General features: G+C 52.0%; 1 protein-coding gene across 1 annotated transcript; it reads right to left on the reverse strand.

The window, feature by feature from the left end:
• Positions 1-5965: 5965 nt before the first annotated feature.
• On the reverse strand, positions 5966-19801 carry Dmrtb1 (DMRT like family B with proline rich C-terminal 1). Its single transcript, XM_055629008.1, has 4 exons — positions 19237-19801; positions 16194-16399; positions 8426-8630; positions 5966-6711 (listed from the first exon to the last, which is right to left on the reverse strand). The coding sequence occupies exons 1-4, from the start codon at positions 19799-19801 to the stop codon at positions 6647-6649; spliced, it is 1041 nt and encodes a 346-aa protein (XP_055484983.1). The 3' UTR covers positions 5966-6646.
• Between the last annotated feature and the right edge of the window lie 1826 nt (positions 19802-21627).

The following is a 21627-nucleotide window of genomic DNA, read 5'->3' on the forward strand; positions in this document are numbered from 1 at the left end:
CCACACAGATGATAAGAATGAAGAAACACTGTGCAGCGTCCTCAGCTGCGGCACTGACGGTAGCATCTGGGAGCCAGTAGAGAATTTAAAGGCTCAGCAGAAAACAACAACGTCTTGATTGTCACTAACTTCTACCCATCACCCACTGCTTCCTTCGGTGATGCAAACAGGTCCTAAGTCTGAGCTGAACCACGTGTAACCTGGTCAAGAATTGAAACCACAGACATTCTCAATCACCGTACACAGTTTCAAATGCCCGAAGAGAGAGAGAGATCGGGGCCAGCCATTTGAAGCTACGGGTAGCAAGCCACAGCTAAATCTTATTACTTGCTGTGTTAGCCCAGAAGTGCACGTAGGCCCGTCTCTGTTTTGACAGGTGTGTGAAACGTCACTGGTTTCCTCCGTGACGTCATGGGTAAGTTTTTCCACAAGCGCTGCTGTGAGAGGGGCTCTGCTGGTGGACCCACCAACGGACAAAGGTCCACGACACAGAAGCACAGCAGCATGTGCAAAGTCAGTGTCAGTCATCCGCTACTGATATGACTCAGATCTGAGCTGGGCGTGGTGCCACACACCTGCAACCCCAGAATGATGGAGCGGGGAGGACGAGGACTGGGAGTCGAGGGGCCTTGCTTAGGGAGCGTGAGGTCAGCTTGGGCTACGTGAGACCCTGTCTCCAAGTGAGACGAAGTGAGGAGGGGAGGTGGAGGGTGAACGTGAATGAAGCTGCCCTAGGGCAGAACCCAGAACTCCAAACAGGCCCTCAGACACACTCGAAACGCCGTGAAAGAGACTAGTGCAATCAGACTTCTGTACGCCCCACACTCTTCCTTCAACTAATCGAGCTCAGACAGGAAGTGTGAAACCGGACGTGAGCTCACTGGGCAGAGCACACCAGCTAAGGTGTGTGGTACGTGGCTCACGAGACCCCTGTATTGCCTCTTACCACTGCGGTGACCCTGCGATCACCTTCGCTCTAAAGTTTACCGAACTAGCTTGTGTAGGTTCAAACCCTGTCTGGAGTGAGACTGGATGAGGCCTGTGAGGAGGGAATGCTCAACTGTGTGAGAGCCACAGAGGTGGGGACCGACCCTGCTCTTGCCTTAAACTTTTATTACAAATTAGGTGGCCTCAGGTGCTGCCTAATTTACAATTACTCAATTTGAGAGCAGCCTGGGGAGGGCGGGCAAGCTGGCTTCCTGGGCAGAAGCGTTTACCACACAAACCTGAGGCCCGAGTGAAGGGGTGTGGAGCCACAGTGGTACCAGGGGAGAACAGCCTCCCTAAAGGGGCTCACGGCGCATGCTCGCGCACTGGCATTACCCACACGCTAGAACAGCAGCAACAGTGTGGAGAACACGAAGACGTGACCGTGACCGTGGGATAAGTCACTGTCGTAAGAAGCGGAACTGTTTTCGATAGCAGAGAGCAACAGTCCCCGATGGTGATCCATCCCAGCACTGAGGAGCTGAGGCAGGAGGATTTGAGCTTGAACTAAAACTGGTCTCCATAGTGAAATGATGTCTCAAAAACAGACAGACAGACAAACACAAAACTGTTTCTTAGGCTGCACTTGAACTAAAAGCACTGATACTAGTTTTTTCCTCATCTTTTTTAACCTGTTTTTAAAAAGTCATGCTTGTTTATTCATCATTCTTCAAAATGAAATGAGTTTGGAAGTTGTTTTTCTTAAGGTCGATTTATTTCCATTCATGATTCTGTGTGTGTGTGTGTGTGTGTGTGTGTGTGTGTGTGTGTGTGTGTGTATCTGCTGAGTTCATGTGCACCCTATGCATGCATGTGCTGAGGCCAAAGAGTGCTGCATCCTTTGGAACTGGAGCTGTGCTTCCCTTAGAGCTGGCTGTGAGGCACCCGCTGTGAGTGCTGGCACACCAAGGGAGGGGGCCCTCCGGGTGCTCTTCGGGAGCACTGAGCACTCTTAACTCCAAGCCATCCTTCCAACCTGAGTGTGGAGGTTTTGTTTGTTTGTTTATTTGTTTGTTTTTTGTAATCATTCATTCCCGAGTAAAACCTAATTGTTGGGTTGTATTCCGCTTGCTGGCAGCCGTTGACACCTGGCTCTGGGTGGCAACTGAGCAGCAAGGCCCACGGGAGCTGGAGAGGCTACCGCATCTCCCTGAGGCGTCAGTGGTCCTCCCGAGAAAGTAACCTACTCGGCTGCCTTCAGACGTTCTGACTAAGGACGAGAGGTCACTGTGTAAGCCTCCATTTTGCTGTTTGTTTTGAGTTCCTGAATCCTCAGCACACCGAAGCTGTGTTAGCATGGGCCAGAGTGTGGACACAGCCAGGAAGAGGCAAGGGGTAAGAATGGGATCTTCCAAAACCCCGGCCTGGGTGAGAAGGAGCCAAGCGTGGTGCATTCTGTGCTTCCCTGTGAGGTAGCTCCAATCCCTAGCCCATCAAAATCGCGTTTAGGAGTGGAGGAAGCTGTGTCTCCTTCCCAGGACTGCAGAGAGGCAATCTCACCCCTACCCCAGGCATAGGAACATTTTGCCTCCAAGGAGGGTGCAGAGTATCTCCCACCCCATTCTCAAGAAACATTAAGACTATCACAGCGCACTGTAGAGAAATGTACAGTAAAGCCTTTATGTCTGCCTTTAAGTGAAATGTATAGCAGGGCTTTGGTTTGTGAAATGTTTTCAGCAGAGGTGAGAAATTGTTTTGAGACTGTTTGAACCTTGAAGAAATGCTGTTTGTCTGGAGGATCTGCACTCGGGACTCGAACTTGCAGCGGCCCCAGCCTCTGCCCTAAGACACTGCTGGCACAGCTGGAGTTCTCACTTCTGATTGTGGCCACCGTCAAAAGGGACTGAGATTTGCGTGGGTTGTCTGCTCCTGAGGGCAGCAAGCGCAAGATAACTTTGGTAGCTGGACCCTTTCCCGGCCCCGGTTGACCTTGTAAAAAGATGGAGTAAAGGAACCTGAGTGAGCTGGCTGGGTGCCAGTCTTTTCCAGGAAGGCTGAACCCCTCTGCTCCTTGGGAAAATGAAGGCTTAGCATGTGGGTGAGCGCCTCTCTCTACTGCTGCAACCTATGGCCAACACGGGCCAATAGTGGACAACTTCTCGTCAGAGAAATACTGAGAGCTGTCCTTGAAGGACAGCTTTGGAAGCCATGTGCTGCCTTCACTCCATCCTGGCCACAAGAACACGTGCAGTCAGGCGACGGGGGTGGGGTCTGACACCTTCTGAATGCACCTGGAACCTCATGGCTCTTCCCCCGTGGGCGCCCCGTGGTGCCTACTCTAAAGTAGGACACCTACTTCAGGATTCTCTCAGGCCCTCAGTGTGGTAGTGAGCAGTGTAGTGAGTGGACAGTGAGGCCGGTGTCCTCGGGCCACTTAGCTAGGGGTGGCAAGTACGTGTCCCGTGTCCCAAAGTCCTCAGGATGACAAGCTGTACGAAACGGACTTTTAACCTCTACGCCTGGCCTGGGGCGGGGTATGTCACGACTTCCTCACCCGCTTCTGCCTGGGGCTCTGTTGCTTGCAAACCGTGGCTTGGATAAACTGCTCTTTCTTCACTTACCTTTCCACAGACTCTCTTCCTCGGACCCCTGAGAGCTCTTAGCGGAGCAAAGATGTACCACGAGGGATGCGGCAGTGGATGACTAAAGCCTCTGCTCCCCCTGGGAGTCCACAGGACGCCCTGAAATTCACTCACTCGTTTACAACAGGCCCCACAACTGCTGGACTAACCAACGCGCAGGCCACGGACTAACGAGGCCTCGTTCCTGCCTCCGGTAAGCACGAAGTCTGGGCGAGGACAAGTCACTGGTCCTCCAGAGCCTCCTAACCGGGGCTTGGAGGTTCAGGGGCACAGACGCTGTCTTTGGGAATAATGACTGGGTGACTCACACGCACGCGCAGAAGCACAAAAGGCGCGGACCCCCGAGAGAACACACGGAGGGTGGTATTCGAAGGCGAAGAAGAATGGTTTGCGGAGAGCCCGGCGATCACGAGGATCACACAGCACAGCCTAGGGCTCGTCATTCTTCCGGGGAAACCCGATTTTTGAGCTACCCCGGGGAGCAGCAGCGAGCTGCGCCCCTTAGGCAGAGACGGTCGCTAGGCAACCAGCCCCGCCTCCAGTGGCGACCCGCTCGCCCTCTCGCGGCGTCACCCTGCCACTACATCCGACGCCCGAGGAGCCTGGAGGAATTCAAGCTACCCTGACCCCGGAATCCTCTTTGGAAAGGCAGCAACAAGCCGGGCTTTAGTGCCCTTGCTGCTGTTGGGCCAGCAGGGTATTCGAGGACCGTGGGCTGTGTTGCCCGGAAGGCTTCAGGGTGCATGCGGCCCCCACCTGGGGAGAGCCATGACTGTGATAGGCCTCACGGAGTAATAAAGGGCAGCTTCAGACTGACCTGGGGCCTCACAGGAGGAAGGCAAGCCTCCCACCTCAAATCCATGAGTGGGTGGCATTGCAACAAGCTGCGTGCCTCGCTTGCTACCCCCAAACTAAAAGATGTTGAGCCGCTTCTGAGATAACGGAGAAACCCTCCCAACTTCCTGGGCTCCTGTGGTGGGCAGGAACCCCTACAGAAGGGGCATTTCTCGGAAAGTTAGTACCCTTCCCCACGAACCCCACAGCCTAAGTAGCATCCGCTCCTCGCGTTAGTCTGGGTGAGGGTCCAGGTGCAGTTGAGACGCTCGCTGTCTTGTGCATTCGTGCTGATCAGACACGAGAAACAGCTTACAGCACTTAGAGGAGGCCAGCTGGGAAATTCTTCAAAATGTGGACTCCCCACAATGTAATAATAAAAAAAAAGCTGGGTCACTGACTTGACTCCATTTTGCTGTACCGATGGGCCCAGGGTCCTGTGAAGACAGGATAAGTGAGGCTCCGTGGGGAAGGCAGGCCTCCTCCCACAGGCCCAGGTTCCTGAAGCCCCGCGGCCTGGGAGGGTAGGGCCAGCCCTGGGGAGCCTGACAGTCCAGTCCATGGGCCAGCCTGGTGCAGATTCACTGCAGCACTGGCTTAGGCTGGTCAGTGCTGCCTGGCAAGGCCCCAGGTTCCCTTTTACAACCGGTCTGCTCTTGCCCTGGAGAGCACTTTGCGAAGCAGTAGCTGACTGGCTCTCACAACAGTGCCTGCGGTAGAGCCTTCCAACAGGACAGGCCCTGACTTCGGGTCCTCACCATCACAATGATGGAAATAGGGAACAACTACTCAGGGACCTTGATGTCCCTGTCCTAGGGCCTAAAAAAAATGCTTGGACTCTTGTAGATTCTTGGATGCAGACAAGACAGCATGGTTACCAGCCTTCTCATCCTAGGATCATTCACTCCAGCTCCCTCTTTCCTTCTGGGCCCCCACGGGGGTACTTCCCTATTCTTTACCTCACCCTTGCACCCCAGTTCAACTGTCTGTCCCTCCTAATGTGCCATGACTCTCATTGGACATTGCTGGGTCCAAATCCAGTTGAGAAAGGCTTTTTTTTGGTTCGTGAACCTGGAGCCTCACACTGAGTTTTATCTCCAGTCTGCGACAGGATTGCTTTGTAAATGAAGGAATAAGTGTTAAAAGAGGAAAGCAGCTTGGGGCCCTTAAATAGCAGAATAGGATCAAGTTCTGTTTTTAAAAACCATGTTCCTCTGCAGAGACCGTAAAAGGAGCTAGAGTAGGGAAAAATACCCTTGACATTTCAAAAGCATTTATATCCACTTCCTTAAACTCTCCCTGCTTAAAATCGTGACAGAAGCTGAGGCTGGAGGATCACAAATTTGAGGCTAGCCTGGGCCACTTGGTGAGACCCTGCCTCAGAACCCATCCTGCCTCAGACCATCCCACATGAGTCCTATGCTCAGGGGCAAGAAAGGTAGAAGGGGGAGACTTACCTCAGCAATAGCAAAGCCTGAACCCAGGCACCCCACACTCCCCAGCCCAGCAGCCTTCTGTGAGGCTTAAGCAGGAAAGCCTTCCACAAGGATTTATAATGCTCATTTTATTCAACAGTCAACCATCCTCGGAGAACAGATTGCCATTTTCTGCTCTGAGAACCCTTCCCTATATAAGAACATCCAACACTGAAATCTACGTTTTTGAATGAGAAAGGATGCCTAGCATTGCTTGAGCTTCAGGAAGAACTGGCGTGCCTCTGTCATCAGGATGCTCACCGGCTGGAACAGGACAAGGGGCAAAGGTGGGATGCTGCGGAAGCTGCTGTCAACATCCCAGGCCCCTGTACCAGCCCTGCACAGCCTGGAAGCCTCGATGGTGCCCAGCCTTGGGGATCAGGCAAAGAGGGCAGAAGGCTGAAATGGATGGTGCCTTCTGCCCTGAGTGAGGCCTGGGGAAATCAGAGGCCACCTCTAGAGGTAAATTTCATAAGTGGCATGACCCAGGATGGTTAAATTCATTCCTAAACGTGTGTTTCGCCAGCCCCCACTCTTCAAAGGCCCTGCCCCACCCCGGACACGCCCTCCCTTCATACAGCACTTGAACACCCACACAGGATCCAGAGAACTTGGAGACCACCTTCCCCCGTCTATCTTGAAATCGGAATTAGCTGCCAGCTTACACCTATCAACACCCTTCCTCCCTATATAACAAGAACACGGGTAAAACAACATTGCTGCTGTTTATGCCGCCCCCACCCAGTGGCCCTCTGGGTGGCCTGCAGCTTAGCTGGCCTGCTCCTGGGAAGAGCGCTGGCTGGGCTCACTGGGCACCTCTGCATTCTGGTCATCTGTAAAGGACAAAGAGAGCAGACGGATTTAGAAAGAGGTGAATCGCCTGTTTTCAGGTGCAGAAGCTCTACGAGGCATTTTCTTATTCCCAGGCACCCTGTGGAGAGTGACTCTGTTCTCCTTTGCTGGGCCAGAGACTGGCTTCCAGCCCCGGGGAACAGACTTGAATGTCTGCCCCGCGGCCACCCAGCCTGGCTGTTTATAGCTGACTTCTCCCAGCTATGAATCTCCGCTTGCCCTTCTATAACAGGGTGATGTGTGAACAGAAAGGGGCAGCTAATTTCATGACTGCCTTGCTGGCTTCTGTCTGTACTATATCCTCACAAGGGTCTCATGAGGCAGAGACGATTACTTGTCCACTTTGGCAGGTGCTGGACCTGAAGCACCACAGACAGAATGAGCTTGTCCGAGGTCACAGCGCTAGTACAGGCAAGAGCAAAGTGTATGCCCAGGCCACCAGCCAGTGTGAGCTTCAAGCCATACTTCAGCAGCCGCAAAGCAAGAGTGCCACAGGCCTCCGTGTCTTTTCTGGATAGCACCAGACTCACCCAGCTTAATAGACGGTTTTGATACTTATATTAAAGAGGTCTTTGGATTTGCCAACTTTTCCCAAATCACAGGGGGCTCAGAAGACCGAAAGGAATGAAGCTTGGAAACTCTGAAGCCAGGCTGGGGAGATGGCTCAGTGGTCAAGAACACCACTCCTGTTGCAGAGGGCCTGACTTCAGCCCCAGCATCTGTGCTGGACAGCTCCTAACTGCCTGCAACTCCAGCTCCAGGGCTTCTGATACCCTTTTCTGGCCTCTACAGGCACCTGCACACATGCAAAACACACACACACACACACACACACACACACACACACACACGAAACATTAAAGCCACAACAGCCCTCAAAAGGAACCTCAAAATAAAGAATTGGTGTTGCGTTAGGGAGATGACTTAGCAAGCAGGGGCTCAGAGCTGTGCCCTCAGCCTCACAGGCACCTGCAATCACACAAACATAAGAAACAAATAAAAATTTCAAAATCGAATTAATAAAAAAAAGGAAGAACTCCTCAGAGCTGGGAGGCAGCTCAGTTGCTGAAGAGCTTGCCTCCCAGCATGAGCTCCCTGGACGCCCTGAGAGGCTTGATGGTGTGAGCCTGTGATCTCGGGCCGGGGGAACCAGTGTCCTGTAGTCACGCTATAACCGGTGAGACACCCTGTCTCCCAGGACATGGACTGTACTCCTGAAGGTAATGCCCCAGGCTATGCTCTGACTTCACACGTGCTCCTGCTTGTGGACGCTCACCGCCACGCACGTGAACACACAAAAATGAAGTCACAGAGTGTTCACGACTCCCAAAGGACTGCGGATCCTGTGAGGGTGTCAGTGCTCAGGTGTCTCGGGCAGCAATGGCAGGGCTGCCAGGCTGACGATCTAGCCCCTGTCATCCCTTTGGGGATGACACCAACGGGGCCTCCAGTGTGCTCCTGCTGCGGCTGTAGGTCCCTCCCTGACTGGAAGTCCCGGAGCCTCTGATCTCCTGAGTGGGGGGTGATCTCCCCCACCTTGCCCACAGTGCTTTTAGGGAAAGCCAGTCCTGCGAGGGAAGCCAGGACCACCCCCCCGGGGGGGCACGCTTACAGGCCCCCCTCACCCCTGCTTCGGATGCACTGACCCCACAAAGCCTCCCCCGCCCCCTGGGGGCGGCCTCGCGGCTCTCTTACTGGTGTTCTCCTTGTCGGTGTCGTACAGGATGGTCAGCGAGAACGAGGGCGGAGACGGCGGCGGCGGCGGCGGCGGCAGGAAGTGGAGGGCGGACAGGTAGCCCGGCGGGAGGAAGTGAGCCTGCTGTGGCTGCGGCGGAGGGGGCGGCAGCGGCGGTGGTGGGGAGCAGTAGGTTGGCTGCAGGTCTCTGACTGGTTCTGGCACCTGCATGGACAACACAGGAGGAGGGGCGGAGAGGGAGACCGTGAGCCACGCAGGCTCAATCAATCACATCTTTTATTTCTCAAACAGGGAAATACAGATACACTGTTGTGTACCGGGCACGGGGAGGGTGGGGTGTTCAGCAGACACCTGCCGCACGAGCCCTGGGAGCGGGGAAGCAGGCATAGCTTCCCGAAGGGATTTTGAAGAACAGAACTCCCCAGGGTCCGGGGCTTCCGTGTGAGTAGGTGGCCTGCTCTCTGGAGGCTGGTGGCAGCTACTCTCCTGGGCTGCGACAGAGGACCAAAAGGCTGGGAGTAAACGGTGCCCTGAGAGTCAGGACCCACACTCTCTACCTCTGAGACACACTTGGGAGAGCAAAAATACCTGGGCTTGAAGCGGGGCATCCCTGACTCCATACCACCCAGCCAAGCATCCTGAGTGCCAGGTCTCACTCAAGAGCCTTGTGGCATTGGTGCGCAGCTGAGTAAAGGCAGCTGTATTGTATGAGTCAAGTGCTGGAGGCCATGGAAGAGGAACAGCAAAACAGCTTTAGAACTCACGGAATACAGCCCACGGGTTAGACAGCCACCGAGGATGTGCCTTGGAGGGCAGAGCCCCAAAGGCTACGTGTCCTGAGGACTCCAGGCTGCTGTGGGGTTGTGCTCTGCTTGCTGGCTTCACACAGTCAGCACACCCCTCATAATCTAGGAGCTGTATGGAAACTCTAAGGGGCTTCCAGCCCCTCGCTGGGCACTGTTATTGGCACTCACAATAATAGTGCTTGATCTCTGTCAGGTGTTGCTGCTGGAGCAGATTAATGACTCGTCCACCATCCTTAGACAGAACTTGGGGTGTAGACTGTGAGTAAAGTTAGGCCGAGATGTTTTTGCTAGTGGCTTTGCTGTAGAAAATCTTAAGGAACAAGTTGAAGTCAGAAGGCACAATCTTAATAGCTGAGCTAGGGGGTTTGAGGTCAGGGAACAAGAGCAATGGCAGCCTGCCAGGTAGCAGCTTTCTTGCTATACTGGCTGGTGATCAAAGTGATGATCAGATCAATTTCTTGTACCTATTTATGCCCCCAGCTCCCTGATATGATTTAATAAAAAGTTGTGGCTTGAGTAGATGTGCAGCCTGAGGGTTTAAATTAGAAATGACTTGTTTTTATCTAAAAGTTTAGGTTTGTGATTCTTTTAGAATTTTTATAAGATCACTTTTAAGATAAACTAATTGATCCTTTCTTTATGACCACAGATTGCAGCCTGCCAGTAAGAAAAACTGGCTGAGAAAATTACCTTGTTTGCTTACACTTTGTTAATTAAACAGATTTCTTAATTATGAATATATGTGAGTTCTTGGGAATAATGTTTTTCACCCGTAATATGTAAAACATTTGAACATGTGAGGGTATTAGGGAAATGTTTTTCTATGTACACTCATTGTAATTGTTCACTTAAAGAAACCCAGAATGGGGTCTGGAGAGATGGCTCAGAGGGTCAGAGCACTGTCTGCTCTCCCAGAGGTCCTAAGTTCAATTCCCAGCAACCACATGGTGGCTCACAACCATCTATACAGGGATCTGATGCCCTCTTCTGGCATACAGGGGTATATGGAGACAGAGCACTCACCTACATAAAATAAATAAATAAATCTCTTAAAAAGAAAAAAATTAGAATGTGAGCACATTGTGATTTTTGTGCTGCTTGAAAGATTTTTCAGGGACAAGTAAGCTGTGGGAGAAAGGTGTTGGAGCTTTTTGCTCCATCTACCAAATGTGTGTGTGTGTGTGAGTGTGTGTGTGTGAGTGTGTGTGTGTGTGTGTGTGTGTGTGAGTGTGTGTGTGTCTGCTTGAAACTGTCCCTGACCCCACATTCCCTCCTTGGATTGTTGAATACATTGTTGGAGTTGGTCACTTGGAACAGAGACCCAAGGATGTAGGTTTATGAAAAAGAAAAAAGTTGTTGTCACTTTAAAAAAGGAGGTCATTTCAGATGTGGGCAGGATCTCACACGAGGGTACTGAGGACCCCCCAGACTGCAAATCGGATTAGGAAGGGTGAGGGATCGTTAGTATGTGATTGTGTGAGCATTTGACTGTATGATTGTGTGCTACCTTTTCCCTCAGGATGGGATAGGGTAAATCCAAGGACAGATGGTTCTTTATTAAACACATTATTAAATTATTAATCTATATTATTATGTTTGTTATAACACAATAGTAAATTATTACATATTGAACATTACTAAGCACATATTTAAGAAGACATTATTATTAGTTATTATATTATCTCTTATGAAAAAATTTATTATTAAACATACATTTAAGAAAAAAGTTAACACTGGTCAGCTGACTTATTTTCTCCAGCTTGTAGACTGTCAGCCCCTGGTTCTCCGACCAGGGAACTTTAGATGTAAAAACATGGGATACAGTAGGAATAGATTTTAAAACTCATACACTAGGAATGGAGGTAAGGACACGCCTCCTGCTGCCTTTTCTATTTGGACCATGCTTAGACAGGCACTAGCAAATGATAAAGACTCCATGTCCTCTCCGGAGCCCTCTGCTCAGCCCTTCCTAGGAGAGAACCCCCTTGTTATCACCTTAGTCAGGATCTAAGAACAATGTTTATCCCTTGATAAGAGGATACGGAGGAAGATCACTCAGGAGGGTATAATGATGAATCCGGAGAAGAAAAGTTGACCTCAGAGGAGGAATCTGACTTGGAGAGGGAGGCAACAAAGTATCGTAATTCTGACTGGCCTCCCCTGCAAGGCCTGGCCATAAGCCATCTCCCAAGACCCCCTGAAAGATGCGGAAGACAATTCAAGGGGCTGATGGGATTCCAAGCTGCTGTGCTGTGCGGTCAGCTCCACAGCTGGGTGGTTCACTGGGGGTGTTTTAGCTTTTTAAAATTCTAAATGATTTTCAAGAACTTCTTGAAAATATCAATTGGATTTGCCTTTTCTTAAAAATAATTACAGCTGAATTAAAGCCTTTGATATTCTCCACGTGGGCACTGAACCAAAAGCCATAAAAAATCTGGACCCAAGGGTCTTTTCTGAGACTGATACTCCAACCAAGGACCATGCATGGAGATAACCTAGAACCCCTGCTCAAATGTAGCCCATGGCAGCTCAGTGTCCAAGTGGGTTCCCTAGTAAGGAGAACAGGGACTGTCTCTGATATCAACTCAGTGGCTGGCTCTTTGATCACCTCCCCCTAAGGGGGGGAGCAGCCTTGCCAGGCCATAGAGGAAAACAATGCAGCCAGTCCTGATGAGATCTGACAGGCTAGGGTCAGAGGGAAGGGGAGGAGGACCTTCCTTATCAGTGGACTGGGGGAGGGGCATGGAAGATGAGGGAGGGAGGGCGGAATTGAGAGGGGATGGGGGGGCTGCAGCTGGGATACAAAGTGAATGAATTGTAATAAATTAAAATAAATACATAAATAAATAAGTAATCAATAAATAAAGAGAATTGACCCCTGAAGCTAAAGCCTCATTAAATCTTTTGGGACAAAAATTAACTCTCAAAAACTCCTTCATGTAGATTACACTAACTACTCCATGGACTCTTGTATTGCTTGCTACTGAATATACTCCTCCAAGCAAGCTTATGGCAACGGGGACCTTTCGAATGGTTACATTTGCCCAAGACTCATACTTCTTTGGTTGCTTCTTTGTTGGGTAGCGGGAAACAGGAAAGTGAAATGTTCATGCACAAGGTGCTCATGATAAAATTATTCCCTATACTGCCAGTCAACATAGTGCTTGATCTTCAGTTGTAGGAAAGACAGATTGCTCCGTGGGGATATGCAGCACCCGTTCCTACTGTTTACCTGATCATCCTTTGCGGCTGCTTTCTGTAAAGCAACGCCTCATGATTTCTCCTCTCTCCCAGCTAAAGCAGCTCTACTGCCTCCCCAGCCAAACTTGTTTGTACTGATGGCTCAGCCTCAGGGTAGGCTGCTTTGATCATTGATCTTAATAAGGAGCCTTTTTCCACAGTGGAGACTTCTGCATAGCCACCGACAGCAATAGTTACTGTTCTTGAGAGGCTCAAAGGCAAACCTTTTAATTTGTGTACTGAGTCTCAATGGTTGGTCAGGTTATTTTCTCATACCGAAACTGCCCCAGTCATTCTACAGTTTCAACTTTGCCTTCAAAATTACAAGCTTTACTTCAACCTAGGATTTGTTCCTATTGTGTGTGGGCATGTTCAAGCTCAGCCTACACTTCCTGGTCCTGTGCATGAAGGTAGGGGTAAAACTGATTCCCTAAGAAAAGTTGTTGCAGGGGCTAGGGAGATAGCTCAGTGGTTAAGAACACTGTCTGCTCTTCCAGAAGTCCTGGGTTCAATTCCCAGCAACCACAGTGGTGGCTCAAAGCCACCCATAATGTGAGCTGATGCCCTCTTCTGGCTTGTGGGTGTACATGCAGATAGAGCACTCATACACAAAAATAAAAATTAAAAAAGAAAGAAAGACAAATTGTTGCTCTACAGAAGCAGCTCAGCAGAGCTGCACACTACACAATCAAACCTCTGCTGTGCTCAGCCTTAAGCCCCATCTTTCCCGTGAAGCTGCTCCAGTGAACTCGCAGACCTGCTCTGCGTGTCCCCACGCCTAATGCCTGCTTTCCCACGGGAGTTATTCACCTATGCACGAATACATGTTCTATTATTGGTGCTTCTGCCCAACCTGGGGAGGCTTTCAAAATGTGGTACAGCATTTGTTTTACTGCTTTACAACTCTGGGAATGCCAAGGGCTTTAAAAATGGACAATGCTCCTGTTTATATGTCTAAGACATTTTAAAACCCGGTGTTTGACTTTCAATAGCTCACATTCCACTAGTACCCTCTATAATCCCCAAGGACAGGCTATTGTGGATAGAGCATATCAAACTACAAAGACTCAAAATATTTAAGTTGCAAAGGGAGATTATAAATATTTTCTCCTCATCATGTTTTGAACCATGCTTTATATGTTATTAATTGCATAAATGTTACAGAGAAAACAATGTCTATTTTTAAAAAGCAGTTTAAGATAGAATTTACTCCTAAACCTCTGGACAAGAGGACGGTCTGGATGTTTTACTCTGGGAGAGGCTTTGCTTGTATGTTTCCACGGGATGCTGATCCACCTTTGTGGGTGGCAGACTGCTTCATTGTGCCAGGAATTCCCCCACTGACTCAGCGGCCCAGACTTTTGCCTCTGCCGTTTCCTCCACCCCCATCTCAGCCATCAACGCCTCTGACCTCTCCACCCGTATCAGACTCCCTACCAGAAGAGGGTGCTGAAGACGTGGCTCCCGAACCCTCTATCTGTGAGGTTCTTTCCCGCTCTGCTCCTCTAAACCCAGGGGAGGCAGAGGACATAAAAATTGCTGAAAATGGATTTCTGTATAACATTTCCGGTGAAAAAATGCCATTTGACTAATTGTATGGATTCCGCCATGAGTCCTAATGTTTTCCCTGCTGTAGGACAGCCTCCTCAGGTCTTGTTACCCATCCATCTTTCACAGCCTTGGTATGAGGTCCCTGTTGTTTATGCTTTGGGACATGTCATCAATACCCTCTTGCAGCCAAGAGTGATTTATTGCTGCACTCCTTTTAGGTATCTGTGTGGGCTTCAGGTGCCGCTCTGGGCCCTTCTCTCAAAATGTCTCCTTGGCATTGGTTTACTCAGGAGAAAACAGGCAGAGAGTTGACCAATAAAGTCCGTGCTCTAGAGGAAGCTGTTCTTTATGTGGGCACCCAAATTCAGAATATTAAGACTGGCCTGACCATCTGCTGTGACGCTAATTTTAAATGGATTGGTGTTCCACCTCTGCCTTAGAACGGCTCGGAGCTGTCTTGGGAACAAGTTCAGGCCCATGTGAGAGGCGTTCGTTTGATAGGAATAGTCCCCATTCACAGGTTAGTGCCATCAGCCATACTGGATTACAAGCTTCTTCAGCCAAGGAGGCAGCCAATCCTCTTACCACTTCAGCTAACAATGTCATTAAGGAGAATCCTTTCTGGAACCTTATTGTTAATTCACGAGTTACTACTGAAATGCTTGTTTTACTTCTATTTCTGCTTCCAGACACCTTTAGACATCTAGGAGCTGCCATCCGCTCTGCCCAGAGAGATATTCATACGCTTCATTTAACAAATTTAAAAGGAGGGATGTTGGGGGCCGTGCAAGAGGAACAGCAAAGCAGCCTTATAACTCAGAGTGCAGGCCCACCGGTTAGACAGCCACCGCGGTGTGCCTTGGAGGGCAGAGCCCCAAAGGCTACGTGTCCTGAGGACTCCAGGCTGCTGTGGGGTTGTGCTCTGCTTGCTGGCTTCACACAGTCAGCACACCCCTCATAATCTAGGAGCTGTATGGAAACTCTAAGGGGCTTCCAGCCCCTCGCTGGGCACTGTTATTGGCACTCACAATAATAGTGCTTGATCTCTGTCAGGCGTTGCTGCTGGAGCAGATTAATGACTCGTCCACCATCCTTAGACAGAACTTGGGGTGTAGACTGTGAGTAAAGTTAGGCCGAGATGTTTTTGCTAGTGGCTTTGCTGTAGAAAATCTTAAGGAACAAGTTGAAGTCAGAAGGCACAATCTTAATAGCTGAGCTAGGGGGTTTGAGGTCAGGGAGCAAGAGCAATGGCAGCCTGCCAGGTAGCAGCTTTCTTGCTATACTGGCTGGTGATCAAAGTGATGATCAGATCAATTTCTTGTACCTATTTATGCCCCCAGCTCCCTGATATGATTTAATAAAAAGTTGTGGCTGAGTAGATGTGCAGCCTGAGGGTTTAAATTAGAAATGATTTGTTTTTATCTAAAAGTTTAGGTTTGTGATTCTTTTAAGATTTTTATAAGATCACTTTTTTTGTTGTTTTGTTTTGTTTTCCTAGACAGGGTTTCTCTGTGTAGCCCTGGCTGTCCTGAACTCTCTTTGTAGATCAGGCTGGCCTCGAACTCACAGAGATCTGCCTACCTCTGCCTCCTCAAGTCCTGGGATTATAGGTGTGTGTCACTGTGCAAGGCTATAAGATCACTTTTTAAGATAAGTCATAAAATAATTGATTCTTCCCTGTGACCACAAATTACAGCCTTCAGGAAGAGAAACTGGCTGAGGAAATGACCCTGCCTGTTTGCCCTTTGTTAACCTTTAACGAGCTGCTTAGCCACAAACGTATGCGGGTTCTTGGGAACAGTTTGTTTTTCATCCACATTGCATGAAACACCTGATCATTTGAGGGTACCGAGGAACATGTTTGTTTGTTTGTTGTGGCTGTTTTATGTATACTCATTATAATCATTCACTTAGAGGAAAAATAGAATGTGACTTTTGTTCTGCTTGGAAGATTTTACAGAAATATATAAGCTGTGAGAGAAAACCTAAAGTGAGCAAGTGCCTGCTTTACAATCCCCTCCTTAGGTTGATGAACACAGAGTAGGTAGGAGCTGGTCAGGCTCCAACTCTGAAGCGCAGACAGCACAGCCCAGGCCCAGTGGCGCTGTCTGCTCGTGCACTCCCTGAAGACAACTGGCTCCGCTTAGACAGGAGTCAGGCCCTGACTTACCAAGCTGCCTCCGTGGTAGGGGCTGTAGGGGACGTGCCGGAAGCTTCTCTGCTGCGGGAGCCCCCGCCCTGAGGACACATCCTGGCCATCCAGGGAGAAGGGCTGATAGGATGGCATGGGGGCGCAGGCGGGGCACTGCTTGAAAGGCTCTCTCTCGGGGTACCCAGCTCCTACCACGTGATCAGAGTTGAATCTCAGAGGGTGCCCTAAGAAGATTAAACAATGAGGGAAGTGTTATGAACACAAATCTGGGGGATAAAGCATGGCACTGCTGTCTCCCTGGCAACAGCAAGATTGACAGAACCAACCAGAGAAGTCTAAGGTTATGCATCACACTGGGTTTCATTACACCTTTACACTTGCTTATATAATGTACTTTGATCATCTTCACTCTCTGCTCTCTCACACTCACCTCTCATTCTCACTGGTTCTTTGCTGTTTGTCCCCTTTCAACCTGAATGAATACCTTTAGGTAGCTGTGTGACCTGGTGAGATTAACTAGGGTTACTTCCGGGAACATGGCTGGCCACGGCACTGACTAAAAACCACCTCTCCCTTGCTCTATTAGTTAACTATTAATTGCCTATAGATCCTCAGGAGAGGGAGGTGTCCTCCTGGGCCTAATGTTGTGCAGGTAGCAGTCTGCAATGAGCAACAGCCAAGCTGTGTTCACCATGCCCCGCCCCTTTTCCTGGCTCCCACGTTCCCTCCACCCCTCTTCAGGCTGTTCCCTGGGACCAGGTGGAAGTGATAACGGAGGTCCCCTTGAGGGCTGTCAACAGTCCCCCCTCACACTCTTAACTGCTTATGAACCTACAGCGACCGCCAGGCGGCACGAACAGCAAGACTTCTAGAGTGAGTTCTGGCACAGCTGTGGAATTCTCAGTGGCCCCCCTGCCCCCTTGGCATTGTGTTGGAGGAGGGACAATGGGAGTCCTTGGCTCCAGGGGCAGTGTCCGTGTTCCACAGTGCTGGGCGCCAGGATGGGAGGGCCACGCCGGGCCCACCACCTTGCTATTCACTTTCAACCTCGCTGTCCTCGACTGCTCAGCCCGTACTCCTTTGCTCTCTCCCCCATCCAAAGCCCCCTGCAGACGTCGCAGCTGACTCGGCGATTACTAGACCTCGCTACATGGAGTAGCAGGATTCTCTGAAGAGCCCTATTCCCCCTACAGCGACAGGGTTCCAGAAGGCCAGCGAGGTCCACTAGTCAGTTACTTGTCACGGTGACAAATGCCGGGGGCAGTTTAAAGACAGGATGACTTGTTTTGGCTCACAGTTCAGGCAGGCCTGCGGGCACCATCGTCTGTGAGTCTTGGCGAGGCAGGGCATCCCGGTGCCAGGCTGTAGTGAAGGAAGGCTGCTCAGCTCATTTCAGCCAGGAAGCAGCAAGAGAATGATCTGCTAGTAAGCTTTCTCTTTCTCACCCCTCTTTCTATCCACGACCCTAGGCTCAGTTGGTGGCACCCCCATTCAGGACCCCCCCCATACACACTCTCTGGAAATGTCTCCCAGGCACACCCAGGGGTGTGCTTCCCTCATAGGTGCGTCTCACCAATCCAGCCGGCAAGTGAGAACAGCCACCAGCAAGAAGGCTCAGCAGGTAAGGGCACCTGCCACCAAACCGGAACCCCACGTGGTAGGAGGAAAGAACCCTTTTCTCAAAGTTGTCCCCTGACCTCTCCTCTGCTGGGAGGCCAGTGCCTGCCTTCTGCCTGGCTCAGCGCACCACTGCGCTCAGCGCATTTTAAGTCCCTGTTTGTTGAGAGGTGGAACAAAGCTCTCATAGGAATGCCGGTTTAGGTCTGCCTTCCCCATCACACAGCAGCTCCCCGGGGAGGGGGGGGGGGGGACGACGACGACAACAGATTCCTTGCAAAGTCCCAGAGAGCAAGGATGACCGGCATCAATCTCTGAAAGCCTGCCACTTAAGGAAGGAACTTGTCCAAGGTGACACATGAGCAGCCTGACAAACTCCAGCTCTTCCTACGCAGTCCTAGGGAAGTAACAAAACCACACCTGCAGCCCAAAGGGCCTTTCTCCAAGAGCCCCCCAAACCTACCGTACTTGAAACGGTATGTTAGGGGCTGGAGAAACGGCTCAGCGGTTAAGGGCACTAGCTGCTCCTCCCGAGGCTTAATTCCCAGCACCGACATAGTAGCTCATAACTGTCTATTATTCTAGCTCCAGGGGATAGGGCACACTCACACAGCCATGCGCGCAGGCGAAATACCGCCGTGCTATGATAAATAAGTTAGAAAATATAGATATAAATTAAATAAAAAAATTTAAAAAGAATTCGCACTTCAATCACGAAAAGGCAACGCGGCAGAGAAAAACAATGTAATTCACACACAGAGGGACGGGAGGAGAAGCCACGTCTTGGTGCACCGACTGTTCTCTCTGGACAAGCTGCAGAGATGCTTTACGTGCAAGCACATCCGGTGAAACAGAAGAAGTGAGCACGGGTGCACCGGGCCAGACTGCAAGTTAGGAAGAAACTAGACTCGAGGAGGAGGAGGAGGAGGAGGAGGAGCAGGGCGCGTGGGCAGCGTCTAAGCCCAACAAGCCACCCGGAAAGCGAGTTCTAGAAGCGTCCAGCGGGAGAAAATGGCAGACTGGAAGGAGGGGTGGGGGCAGGGGCGCCATGCAAGCGCGGGAGGGTGAGGCCTGGGCGGGGGAGGGGAGGCCCTGCAAGCTCGGCCTCCCCCACCCCCACCCCGCCACGCCACGAGGGTCCGCAGGAAGGCGCCGCGGCCAGACGCGGCCCAGCTGCCATTTTCTTCCCCCCCAACCCCTTGCAAAAGCGCAAAAACGCATCTCGACGCCCGAGCTCCCTGCACCGCGCGCTCGCCCCCTTGCCCCACATCCGCGTCTGGAGCGGGGTCACCCGGGGAGGGCAGCGTTCCCACCCCGGCCCCCACCCGTCTGGGACGCCAGCTTGCAGCCGGAGGCCGCAGAGGCGATACAGGCCCCGAGGGATCCCCGGGGGAAGGGGGGACCCCGAGGAGGAGCCGTCGGCCGCACGAGGCCCCGGGCTTACCGTAGTCGCTGAAGGGCAGCAGTCGGGGCACGGGCCGCACGGGCAGGCACTGCTCGGCGCGCCGGGGCTCGGCCCCGGCCGCCTGCGGGCTGAGCGGGGGCGCCCACGCCGGGGGGCGGTCGCGCGCTCCCCGGGGCGCCCCCAGGCCCGGCTGGAAGGAGCCGGGGCCCGGGTGGCCGCCTGGGAGCAGCTGGAAGGCGCTGGGGCCCGGGCTCCGGACCTTCGGGGGCCTCTCGAGGAAGCAGGTGGCCGCGGGGCCCGGCCCGGAGCCCCCCGGGGCCGCTCTGGGCAGCGGGCAAACGCTCGCGCTCGCCGCCCCCGCCGCCGCCGGCCCGACCCTGGGGGGCAGCGGGGCCCCCTGCGCGGCGGCCGCAGCGGCCACCGGCTGCTCGTCGGCGCCTTGGGTCTTGAGCACCTTCTGGGCGGCCATGATCTTCTGGCGCTCGGTGATCAGGTAGCACTTGTCGCAGATGCACTGCTTCCAGCGGCACTTGCCTGCGTGGCCCTTGACGGGCACCAGGTAGCCGTGGTTCCGGCACCTGGAGCACTTGGGGGTGCGAAGCATCTTGTCGTCCAGCTTGGCGAGCACGACCGAGCACGACCACCGCTCCCCGAGGCTGCGAGCGAGTGGAGGAGGGGTGAGCGTGCCCCAGAAGTCCCCGGTGCGGGGACATTGGATACACTTGTAACAAAACAGCCCACCAGTGGCCCGGGAGCTGCACCTGGGCTCCCGCTGCCTCCCTGCGTTTACAGTGTTTCCGTGTGTTGGGTGATGGGGTCCTGAACGACTTCCAAGTGGAATAATACTTCAGTGCCTGTGTGTCAGGGAGCCCTCGGCACTCGGCCTTTCAGACTTTCTGTTCCCGCCAAATCTGATTTTTTTTTTTTTTTTTTTTTTAAAGGCGGACTCCTACCCAAGGATCCAGAGTTTTAAAACTCGCGGAGGCAACGTTTCTCCTCCTCGAAGCTGTTATCGGTGCTCTCTGTCTCTTTCTCCTGCAGATAAAGGAGCAGCCGTGCTTTCAGAATATTCTCGGGAACTCGGCGAGCCGTCGTCTTTGCTTACAGGCCGGCCCTTGCGGAAATTCTGAGTCTTTGAGTTCTGTTAGTGCCGGAACTCGTGCCTGAGAAAAAATGTACGCTTAAAAACGCTCGAAAAAGTAAGAGAAACAAGACATTCTGGAGCTAGTTTGAATTATTATTGGGCTTGGTGTGAGTGTGTGTGTGTGTATGCTTTTGTTTGTTTGTTTGTTTGTTTTCAGGGTCTTGCCATGTGGCTCTGTCTGTTCAGGAACTCACTTTGTAGATCAGGCTGGCCTCGAACTCACAGACACCTGCCTACTCCACCTCCTGAGTGCTGGGATTTAAGAGCCTGAGCCACTACAGGCCTTGGGCCTTGGTTCTTTTTTTTTTTTTCCCTAAAAAGAAATACCTGTGGTGTCTTTCAAAAGGTTTTTGAAACTTAAAAGCAGGCAGTTCTTTAAATAGTAACCAGGCCACCCCAAAGGGTCAGAAGCAGGCCGACTCTGTCGGGAAGATCAGAACAGAGTGGGAAAGTGTGTCACTGCCCAGCGCGGCTTCCCTGGAGCTCCCCTAAAGCCTTACATTTTAGGGGCCAGAGGTCGCACTCCAGGCGCGAGGCATTGACCTGAGGATCCGTCCCCGCTGCGGGGCCCACGGCCAAGTCTGGCTGCTGCAGCTCTGAACCTCAGCAGGAACCCCTCTGGGTCGGCAGCTGCCCTCTTGCCCTCTGGAAGATGCCCGGCGTGACCCGCGTTTCCGGCAGAGCTCGCCTGACCACGGGGTGGCACGGAAGACCCGGCCTCTCCCGCTCACTGCCCGTGCTGCACACTTGCACTTCACCGCCCTGACGGCGCCCTGGGCATCATCTGCGTTCCGGAGGGTGGAGAGCCCGAGGCTGCCAGGCCACGTTTCCAAACATCGCTTCTGAGGTCTGTCCAAACTCTGGGGCGAGCGGTCTCTCTGCTAGACAGAGCGACTCCGTGTGGTGGTCACCGCTGAGCCAGTGAATCTGCTAAGCCAGGTCGGAGGGGACCTGGTGCTTCATGGCCTGAGCCTCCTGACTGTTTAGTTCTCCTGAATTTAGCTCTCTCTCTAAAGCAATCCAAGTCTTGGAAAGGCCACCACAGACTTCCTAGTGGTCTTGTTTGGGCTGGGAATGGAACCGGGGCCTCGAGGCTGTTAGGCAAGTTATCCGACCATAATCCCGAGTTTTCTTTTCTCTTCCTTCCTTTCCTCCCTTCCTCCTTCCTTGCATCCCTCTGTCCCTCTCTAGTGAAGTCACTCAGGCTGCCCTGGGGGCCTTCCAGTAGCCCAGCTGGGCCCTGAACTCCAGATCCAACTGACTTAGTCTCCCCAGGACCTTTGATA

Source organism: Psammomys obesus, unplaced genomic scaffold, assembly GCF_907164565.1.
Source record: "Psammomys obesus unplaced genomic scaffold, mPsaObe1.curated_primary_1811, whole genome shotgun sequence".
NCBI lineage: Eukaryota > Metazoa > Chordata > Mammalia > Rodentia > Muridae > Psammomys > Psammomys obesus.